This window comes from Hydra viridissima, unplaced genomic scaffold (genome assembly GCF_058129835.1).
Source record: "Hydra viridissima isolate aposymbiotic clone 2 unplaced genomic scaffold, HvirCarnegie_v1 scaffold_2, whole genome shotgun sequence".
Taxonomy (NCBI): domain Eukaryota; kingdom Metazoa; phylum Cnidaria; class Hydrozoa; order Anthoathecata; family Hydridae; genus Hydra; species Hydra viridissima.
The window spans coordinates 2,001,219-2,012,186 of NW_028324301.1; the positions used below are offsets into that span (position 1 = coordinate 2,001,219).

Consider the following 10,968-nt stretch of genomic DNA (forward strand, 5'->3'; position numbering starts at 1 on the left):
AATATATCTTTTATGCCGTCAGTCACATCACGAATTTCGACGGTTGGCTTTAATAAAACTGCGTCATTCGATAGCAAATCCGTTAAATCTTAAGCGCAAATAATGAAATAAACATAACGGTGAAACGGCGAAAATACAATGAAAATGCAGCTAAGGCGTGGGTTATCAGTGGGTTATACTTCCTCAACCCAACCCAACCCAACCCAACCCATGGGTTAACCCAACCCACTAACAACTCTGCACCAACGTGTTCTTTGACGAAAAAGAAAACAGTGGCGAACTCAAAAAAACATACAGTAAATCTAAATAAAATTAGATTGGCAGTGTAAGTAAATGGTTTCTTCAATATTGGCTCTTTGTTTTCCCGCCTTGTTCTTCTTCGCTAACAGCTGTTTGTTCTTCTTCGCTGTTTGTTTTCTTTCAGGTAACATAACTTCATTTTAAAGCTCTTTTAGTCGAAAGTCTTATTTTGTAGCTATTTCCGAGATAAGTATCTTTTTATTATTATTACCGTTTTTTTTTTTTGAGAAAAGCATCGGTATTTCTCATAAATAGTGAGGCAGAAAAAGACTGGCATCGTTTCAAACGAGAAATAATGAGAAGAGATCAACAATGTTCATTTGTGTAAATAACTCCTCGTATCGTTATCATTAAGATAGTGCCTAAAACGATATTTTTCATTTCGAGACGCAGATGCTTACATAGAGTCTGGTCATGAGCAACAACCATAAAACTTACATGATGATCACAACTTGTACTGATAGCGAGAAAACAAAGCTGAATTAAATCTTCAATTGAGAGAGTTCAATATCCTTTGACAGCCGAATATTAAAAAAACACGATTTTTCAAGGAAACAGAAAACAAAATATTTAGCAAATGCTTTTTTTAGCATATTGTGTTTCACAAAAATAAAGGTTTAAAAGTTGCCAGCATGATTTTTTGCCGTGTAATAGAAATAGTCTTTGCATAAATGTCCTGTCTCGCTTTTGTCTCGCTTTGCCGGTTAAAGATTGAATATTACGCAGTTCAAGTGAAAACACCTTTTTTTGCTGTTAAAATATCAACAAAATCCCGCGCCCAAATTTGACACAAGAAAAGTGATTGACAGATGCAAGAAAAGCGATTGACATACAATACAGAAAAAAATTTTCATTAAAACTGACATTTTTTATAATTTAGTTTTATTACATTAAAGTATTTTTAAATAATTAAACAGTCCAAATAACACCAGAAAATCAAGAAACACATTTTCTTCTTGACTTCATAGATTCTATATTAAACAGAACCGATCTTAAATTTAACTGAATATTTTCTTGTTTACATAAACGCAAAAGTTCGATAACACTGTCTTTTACTTGCAAAGCATCGAATATTGTTTTGTTAGACCTAAGAGAACAGACAGGTGTTTATGGATGAATGCTATTTGTTAAAATAAACTGTTGCATAGCGAATAGAACTGAACAATTACCTGATCTTAGATATCCTTTGGAGCAACAGACTTAACTTTTCGATTAGTTTGACATCAGTATTGTAGCTTTTCATAACTGTAAGTATAGCCTGAATCCATTCAACGTTGCTTACACTTTCAAGAAATCCACGTAAATGTACTAAAAGGAAGAAATTTAAATAGTCATACTTATTGCAATTAATTTCGCTTCTAATTACTTTAAACTTGCTTAACTTGATAATCGCTTCTAAAATTTAAACTTGAACTTGAACACTGAAAATAACTCTTACTGCAACATTCTTATGCACTAAAGTAATATCTTCGGTTAAATACCTTTCGGTACGTCATTAAGTCGAAATAATGTCGGAGTTTCGAGCAAATCAAATTCTTAAAACATAGATTTTAAGATTACACATACCAGTTTCTGAAGAGAGCTCCATTATAACATCTGTTGTATACTCCATATTGACCTAAAATAGATAAAATATCAGGATTTCAATTTCAATAGAGATTTTGATCGTGAGCTTACAAGCAAAAAACATCGAGCTAATTTTACATCATTTGTTTTAATATGAGTGTGCCTGAGTAAAGAAATGTTTTCCATTCAAACATTAAATTTTGAATTGCAAAAAATCCAGTTTTTTTTATATGGATAAACTACATAGATACTTACTTTATTGGTAAGCTTAAATAGAGGATAAAGGGCAAACGTAGCATGGTAACATAAAAACAACTCTTTCACCTATAAGTTGACAAAATGCAATGCAACAATTAAGAAAACCACTTTTTAAAAGAGCTTTTAATATAAAAACTTTAAGTACCTTGTCAGTACGCAACTCAATGCACAAACAGTGAAATGCTTGAGATAAAATGTCAGCTAAATGCAAAAAACAGTTTCAAATTTTTCAGAACATAAACAAAACGTTTCAAAAGCAATTGAATAAGAACATTTTACCTTGAGTTATTGTAAATAAAATGATCAAGCAGGAAAGTAGCTTTATGTGGGGATCATCGCTGTTAAAGAATTTCTTTGTACAAGCACTTTTACTGGATGGTTTCTGAAATATACGATAGAGAATGAAAAAATATATGATAGAGAATGAAAAATATACGATAGAGAATGAAAAATATATGATAGAGAATGAAAAATATATGATAGAGAATGAAAAATATATGATTGATAGAGAATGAAAAAATAAAAAAAACTCAAAAGAAATTGTGAGTACTGAACAACTTACTTGTTGCTGATTATAAATTTGCTCACCGATTCTGCGAAGTGTTGATTTATTGATAGCCTTCTATTGAAAACAAAAATTTATTGATAGCCTTCTACTGTAAATCTTTAAAACTTAAAAATGAAATAATATTTTTAAAAACAAACTGTTAAAAAATCAGTTCTTCATTCAGTATTTAATATACTTTTAATCTTAAAATCCAAATTGTTAAATGTTTTTTAGGAGGGATGTCAACTTGGTGTTAAACAAATTGTTAAATGTTTTTTAGGAGTGGGGATGAAGTTGTCAACTGCCTAAGAATTTGATCCTGCAACTTAAATTACATTTTTTCTAGTTACTTATATGTAAAATATATTTGTAAGATCTATGGTAATTTAAAATGTAGTTACAAAATAACATGAGTTGCAATAAACCTCTACCTGGGAACTTTTTGTGAGGTGTGAATGGAGAAGAGACCAATAGGTAAACTGTAATATTGAAAGTTGAGCTTCTTGTTGGGTTATGTACTCAAAAAGATCTGGAAAGGTTATAAGTATCTTAAAAAAAAAAAAACATTTCTATTATTTGTATTTTATACCTAGCACATGTTATGAAAATTTTATAGAAGAGAAAAAATAATTTGGAAGCAAAGAACAAGAAAAAGTAATAGAAGCAAAAACTTCTTCTATCGTTACATATCTCTATATTATTACACAAGGATTTAAATCAAATTTTAAAAAAATCTTATGATGCTACTTTATAATGAAAATATTTGATGCCAAATAAAATTAAACATTTAAGAGGTATTTTACCTTCATACACCTTTCATTAGTAATATCAAAGTTTACATCAGAATCAAGTTGACCACCATGTCTAATGTTGGCAATTAAATTTTGAACTATCTCTTTTAAATGACTTTCTGATACCCATTGTAATACAGTTCCAACAAAGCTAATGAAGACACCTTTAAAGGGCTAAATTAAATAAGAAGTTTAATTAAAAATCTTTATTGATTTTAACTCATTAACTATTGATACCGTATTAAACTTACTTTGCTCGTTTTTTCTTCAGTCTTAAAATCTGAAAAGTAAACAAAAAAAAAATAAAATGCAAAACTGTTTTTTACTTTTATAAATTCTTATGCTTTAAATGCCACTTCAAACCTGTATGCAAACTAGTCTTTGCAGTCTCTTGTTCTTTTAGCTGCTGCTTTAGAATATCATTTTGTCTCTAAATAAAACATTTTATTACTAATTTTAATACAAAAACTATATACATACATACACACATACATACATGCATCAGTGTTCCCCAAAAATGCATTTAACTCTAACTGCATAACTCAAGAAAATCCATTTGGTGAGTGAAAGAGCATACCTTGTAGTTTTCAAAAATATAAACCTTAAAATCAAGCATCAAAGTATGCCAGAGAAATTTGTATTTTAAATTTCTCCAAAAATAAGGTTGTTTTTTAGCACAAATAACAACTCAGTTTTGCATTTTTACAGCATGTAATGTTTAAATTATACATTTTTTGAAGAAATTTATTGTGCTGGAGATCCAATCTGATTGTGTTATATTTTGTATTTAAGAATTAGGGAAAATATCTAATCAATCTGGCAGTAATTTTGAAGGATTAACTAGTTGAGAAGAGTACATTTTAAGGCATATAATTATGAGTTTTGAACAAAAGTGCATCATTCATCAAAATACCTCTAATAAGAAACCATAAAAAAAACTGATAAATTGTCTGTTTTATTTGTTCTTAAAGGCTCAACAAGAATTAACTGAATTTGTTAAGCAAGAAGCGTTGCAAGTCTTGAAAAAGAATATTGATTTTAAAAATACCTGTATCCCAACAGGTGTTTTTAAAAGTTGCAGATTATCTATCAAAAAGCTAACTGAGGGGCATTCTGCCCCACTACCAGAGCTTTTTGATTTTAAGTCTATAAGATTATATAAAGAAACACAGGCAACTACCATTTGTGAGTGTTTAATTTTTGATGTTGCTAGAGTTAAAGAAAAAGCTGTTCATCCAATGACTGCAACAAGTGATTCAGAGAAAAAAAAAAGAACGGCAAGATAGAGGACCGCTGTTCAAGTTGTCTGACAAGTGTCAGCAAGAGAAAGCCTCCTGAAAAAAATCAACCCTTTAGGAAAATCTATTTGAGTTAGCATCAAAAAACCAGGTGGCTTCTGAAACTATTTCCAAACATGCTCTCTGTACAGCTCCAGCTTCTCCGAAGGAACAACTTAACACTGTCAAGCTTCTGGTGGGAATTATTTTCCAGTCCAATTAGGTAAAATGTAATCTATTAACAAGCATCTGATACCATTTTTGATTATCTTTTGTTTTTTAGGATCATCAAAAACAGCTGAATGTAGCAGAGCAAGCCCAAACAGTACAGCAGGATATATGATGCAAGTTCAGGTCAATACTGACTTGGCTATCAACAAAATGTATAAGCTGGCATTTACTTTTATAGTATTAGTGGCAAAAAAACTAGTTCAAACAAATTTTTGTGAAAAATTACAAAAACTAACTAAAGAATACCTTCATGATGTTGAAATCTTATCTAAAGAATATCTTCATGATGTTGATGTGTGACTCAGAGAAAGATAATAAGTATTTGAAAACAATTGTTCAATGCAAAAGTGTCAGAGAGGTCAATGAGAAAATGCTGAGCAAAAGAGACATTCTTTTGAATCACATTACCAAAACTGATGGAGGTAAGAGTTTTCAAAGGTGAGCTTAGAAATTATGAGCTCAGACTTTTCTGAATCAGAAACATCAACATCCTTAAAAAATCTTCTTTGCCAAAACCGTTCTAAAGCTTCCAGTGTTAATCAACAGCTGCTCAAAAAAAATTGTGTCTCAACTATTAAGAAAAATTCAAGAACTCAAAGTTTTATTTCTTTCAGCAAACTTTAACACAACTCCAAAAATTCATGCTGTCTTTTATCATGTTGAACACTTCTTCAGAGAAAAGGATGCTTACTTAGAACTACAGTAAACTGGCTATCGAAGCCCTCCACCACATTTTTCAAGATTATTTGGATTGATTTAAATGTGACTTCACAAATCAAAACTACGGAACAAGATTAAAACACTGTTTGGCAGACTTCAATGCCAAGCATATGTAAAGCATCCACTTAATTTCCTCTTATGCTAATTATTTACAAGGATTTTTGTTATTAAATAGAGAATTTTAAAAAAAGTTATTGCTACTTGCCTCTCATAATTTGATCTTTCTCTAACCCTTTCAAACTAAAAAGAATTTTAGTCTTAAATTGATCTTTATATAAGATGTTAAAATATCTTTGTCAAAAAAGTGTTTCAAACACCTGTTATATAAGATATAAAAACATCTTTGTTAAAGAATTAATAAACAAGCTCATTGATATAATTAAAGAAAATGAATCAAAGAAGATGCTGTTAAAATGCAAAACTGAGTTTAGGCCCTAAAACCACCTTAGTTTTGGTGAGACTTTAAATGCAAATCTCTTTAACTTTAATGCCTAATTTCAAGATTTACATTTTTGTAAACTACAAAATATACTCTTTCAACTATCCAAAGGATTTTCTTGGGTTATGAGGTAAGGGCTAAAAACAATTTTGTATGACCAAAAAAAAGATATCATATATGGAGGTGAAGGAAGCAGGAGAGGAATGGGGAACATTTTGTATCAATTTAAAATACTCAAAATGCATTTTTTTTCTATCAACAAAACTATATTTTACTTTTAAAATATGAATTAATTATTTATATATAGTTTATATAACTTATATAGTTTATATATATAAGTATAATAAAACTATATATATTAATTAAATATATATAGTTTTATTCTGACGAGGTGTTGTATGAGACAATAAAAAAAAGTTATTCTTTGTATTGAAACAAGAGTTTTTCTATGAGTTTCAACCATGTCAAAAATTTCATTTTGCACTGCTTCATCTTAAAACTAAGCAAATATTTTGTATATAAAAATATAAAAATTTTCTCAATGTTTTAAATACATTAGTTTTACTTTCATAATAAAAACCTGAACATAACTCAGCAGCATGTTTGTTAAAAATGTTTACTGTTTTAATGAAAATTTTAATCTTCAAATAGTTTTCATTTTCAAATATTGGGAATTATTCCTTCATCCCAGAAGAAGTTTGACTGACTTCATAATAACAATCCAAAATTGTAACTTAGTACATCATTAGTACGGTATGGTTTAATATCTAAAATTGCTCCAGAAAAATGGAAAGAAAACAAGGTCAGTTTAACAGATTGACTAGATAAAAATTTAAAAAAGGTAACTATTAAAAAAATCTGAAAGCATATTTTAAATGCCATGCTACAAAATGGTCCTAACATTGCTCTAGGGTTAGATACAAGCAAGAGAAAAAATACTAATGAAAAAAAACAAGTTGATTAGACAATTTCTTAAGGAACACTTATTCTTATAAACTTGTACAAGTGTTGAATATTTTGTTTGTTAGTAAATTAATATAAACATTAATTACAAATTGGAGAATATTAACTTAAGTCTTCTCATGCATGATTTGCTTAGGTTATGCCACTGCTACAACCTTAGTGATTTTTTTTTTTTTTAATAACTTTGTTCATTTCTATTTGTTTACTTTCATCACAATCCATGTAGGAGAGCACACTAAAGTTAGATTTCATCGGGAATGTCTTATTAACATTCTAGAAAATTGCCTTAATGATAATAGTTATTAAAGTTTACATTTTAGATATTCTTCTTACAATTAAACATTACATTCATTTTAAAAACAAGATCTGAATGAAAAATCACAAAAGTTTACTTTTACATTCAAAGAGACTTTATGGTTTATTATTTTATCAATATCAACAGCAAAGTGACTTCAAACAAATATCAATGCTGCAATACCACCTCTCATACTTCCTGCATCTAGGGGTACAAACATAAGACAAGTACCAGAAAAAATCTGCGCGTGTTCTGATGTGGTGTTTACGGAAACCGTACATCATTTAAAATAGCTAATTGTTTTAAAATGTGATTGTATTAATGTTGTTCAAAATTTAAACAACTCTGTTATTAAAACAATTAGCTTTAATTGAAATGTCATCAAATCAAGATAAGAAGCGAGAAAAAATTTTGCATTTTCTCGTTGAAAATCCTGGTGTATCAAACAAAACAATTTCTAAAGAGCTACAGATTGCTTTGAGAACAGTGCAGAGCGTTGTGAAACGATTTAAGGACACTGGTACAATCATAAGAAAATCAGGAAGTGGAAGAAAAAAATGTTTTGTTAGACGAGATCTTGGTAAAAAGGTAAAAGATGCCTTAGACAGAAAACCAGAGATTTCTGTTCGAACATTAGCGAATAAATTTAAGACAAGTGCTTCCACTATACAAAGAGTAAAGAGAAATTGTGGTTATAAATCTTATAAAAAGAAAAAAGTTCCTCGTCGTGAAGAAAAGCAAGAAAATGTTGCAATTCGATGTTCAAAGCTGCTCTATAAAAAATTATGTGCTAAAAAATCTTGTTTGATTATTGACGATGAAACTTATTGTGCTGCATATTTCTGATCTCTTCCAGGACACCAATATTATTCAGCAATTAATCGCAAGAAACTGAATTCCAAATATAAATGCATTGGAATGCAAAAATTCGCTAAAAAATTCTTAGTTTGGCAAGCAATTTGTGAATGTGGTGAAAGAAGCTCTTGTTTTGTGACTACGGGAACAATTAACACCAAAATATACATAAAAGAATGCCTCAAGAAACGTCTTTTGCCGTTTTTAAGAACACACACGGGTAACCCGTTATTTTGGTCCGATTTAGCATCATGTCACTACTCTGGGACAACTTTAAACTGGCTTAGAGAACATAAAGTAGATTTCATTGAAAAACACTGCAATCCACCAAATTGTCCCAAACTACGTTCTATCGAAAGATATTGGGCTCTTGTCAAAAGAAAACTAAGGTTCAATGTAAAAGAAGCCAAAAACATTAAAGACTTCAAAAATAAATGGATGAGTGCTACCAAGAAAGTCCAGCCGAAGACTGTGCAAAAGCTGAAGTCGAGTGTAAAACACAAAGTGCGTGCGTTCTCACGTACAAAACTTCACAAACTTTCTTAAGTGAAATTTAAAAATATTAATATATGTACTTTCAAAATATACATAACATTCAATATCGAAATACAATAGTTAGATAAATATCCTTTATAATGTCCGCGCAGATTTTTTCTGGTACATGTCTTAGAAACTTTTTTCTTCATAATATTTATTCAAATAATATACCTGCAAATTTATTATTCTATTTTGTTGAGAAATACTTTTCTCTTCACTTTGTTGTAGCTTCTCTTGATCAAACAAAATCTAAGAAAAAAAACTGACTAATAAACAAATCCCAAATTTAAGTAATTCTAAGATTTCAAAAAAAAATATTTTAAAATTCTGTGTATATACTTTTGTTTTCATTTTGTCACCTGCGTTCTTTAACATTTGAAATGATTTTTTAAATTTTTTGTTTTCTTCTTGCATCTTTTGTATTTTTATGATGTACTCCTGAAAGTATGTACACACATATGAAAAAATTCCTATTTTAGAAAATTTTTTCAAAATTCAATCATAATGAAAAATCATCAAACTTTAACTGTTACCTCTTCTAAGTCATGAGACTTTTTTTTTAATGAATTTTCAATAATCTCTTCCAAAGAAAGCGCATAGTCAGCAAGTTTCTTTTCAATGTCAATTAATTTAGTTTCTTTTTCATTCAGCATTATTTCTTTTAGATGCAATTTTTTGCTCTCATACTAAATATTTGATTAAACTATCAGTTTGATTGCTTTAAAGTTTTGTTTTCTTAACAAACAAATGAAAAAAGCTTAACTAAATTCAAAATACAAACTTGGTAGTTTTTAAATATAATACTTGAAATGATCTTGTAAAAAGTTTAACTAACCTGCAATTTTCTACTAATCTCTGAAAGCTCTCCATGGATCTTTTCTATTTGCTTATTTTCGCAAAAAGAAACCTAAACAAAATTGTTTTTTTAAACATTTAAAATGTAATTTAATGATGTTTTCCAATTTGTGAATTGATAGGCACATTGTAAATTGATTGTTCCTAATACATTGACAACTGCTATAAAAATTTTTATTTTTAAACATCAAAATTTTATTGATATATAAGTACTTGATATTTTAAGAAAGTGAATACTCTGAGATTGTATAAGAGAATCACATAAATTTACTTCTGAAGTATAGGCATGCTGATCTTCTGCTTCATTGCCTAAAGAAAAAGACTCAAAGCTGATTAGTCAAATATTTTTTAGAAATTTATTCTTTTTAAAAAAAAATTATTTAATTCCAAAAAAGATTTATTTAACAAAATAACCTTAAACTCAACATACTAAAATCAGAATCAGATTTCCTTTCATTATCTCTTTGGTGTTGAAAAAGATTTAATGACGATTTACATAAATCTTTTAAACATTGCTGATACCATTCTTGGTAGAACGCTGAATTGTAAGTTTTGCTCATATCATGCTACATAAATTTGTTAAAGTTTGTAAATAGAAAAAAATCTTATTCAAAATTTATATTTTTTTACTTTTTACATGTATTAAAAAAATTTTGGAACAAGAATGAAAAAGAAGAATGCTGGCTGCTGTCAATTTTCTACCTACTTTTTTACTGATACCAAATGGGAAATGAAACTTCACTAAACTAATTAGGAAATTGCTTACCAAACTAAATTTAGGTTTGATAAGCTGCAATATACACATACATTTATCTCTATACTTGTTTTATATGCAGTGTAACTTTATGCATTTAATTGACATTTATAATTTTGTAGATTCATTTAAATGCTCCTAATTTTTCATATATGATTTTTATATATTTACATATACATGTTTTCATATGCATAAATGAAATGTTGTATATATAACTATATGATTTTTACTTCCACTTCATTTTAGTCTCAAGAAATTAAAATCACAAATATGTTAAACCAATTGATTCAAATACATGTGTAAACATTTATATACTTATATTACAAGTATTCTGGACAGACAGAAACACAGAAACTGATAGAAAGAGTACTTGTTATATACTGAAGTATATAACAAATATTTAATAAACATACTTTGTAATAAAATATATTCCAACAAACCTGTTAAATAATTTTTAATTTTACTGTATCAATGTTATAGGGGATTTTTCACAAAACATTTTAAGACTGTTGGCTTTACTCTAAGCAATTCAATTTAAAATGACAAACAACATCTAGTTTTTTACATTAATAAAATAACT

General features: G+C 28.5%; 1 protein-coding gene across 5 annotated transcripts; it reads right to left on the reverse strand.

The window, feature by feature from the left end:
* Nucleotides 1-1,147: 1,147 nt before the first annotated feature.
* Nucleotides 1,148-10,726, reverse strand: LOC145185617 (coiled-coil domain-containing protein 138-like). 5 transcript variants are annotated; one of them, XM_090077896.1, is made up of 17 exons: nt 10,065-10,726; nt 9,906-9,943; nt 9,615-9,686; nt 9,313-9,465; nt 9,119-9,217; nt 8,951-9,028; nt 3,826-3,892; nt 3,714-3,742; nt 3,475-3,636; nt 3,103-3,219; nt 2,687-2,746; nt 2,404-2,506; nt 2,270-2,325; nt 2,122-2,190; nt 1,867-1,918; nt 1,470-1,608; nt 1,148-1,387 (listed from the first exon to the last, which is right to left on the reverse strand). In XM_090077896.1, exons 1-17 carry the CDS (start codon nt 10,192-10,194, stop codon nt 1,237-1,239), a joined length of 1,575 nt encoding a protein of 524 aa, XP_089934022.1. In that variant the 5' UTR covers nt 10,195-10,726; the 3' UTR covers nt 1,148-1,236. The 5 variants fall into 5 exon arrangements, with proteins under 5 accessions (XP_089934022.1, XP_089934025.1, XP_089934024.1 ...); XM_090077899.1 differs by having other exon boundaries at nt 9,848-9,943; nt 10,065-10,202; XM_090077898.1 differs by lacking the exon at nt 9,119-9,217.
* Between the last annotated feature and the right edge of the window lie 242 nt (nt 10,727-10,968).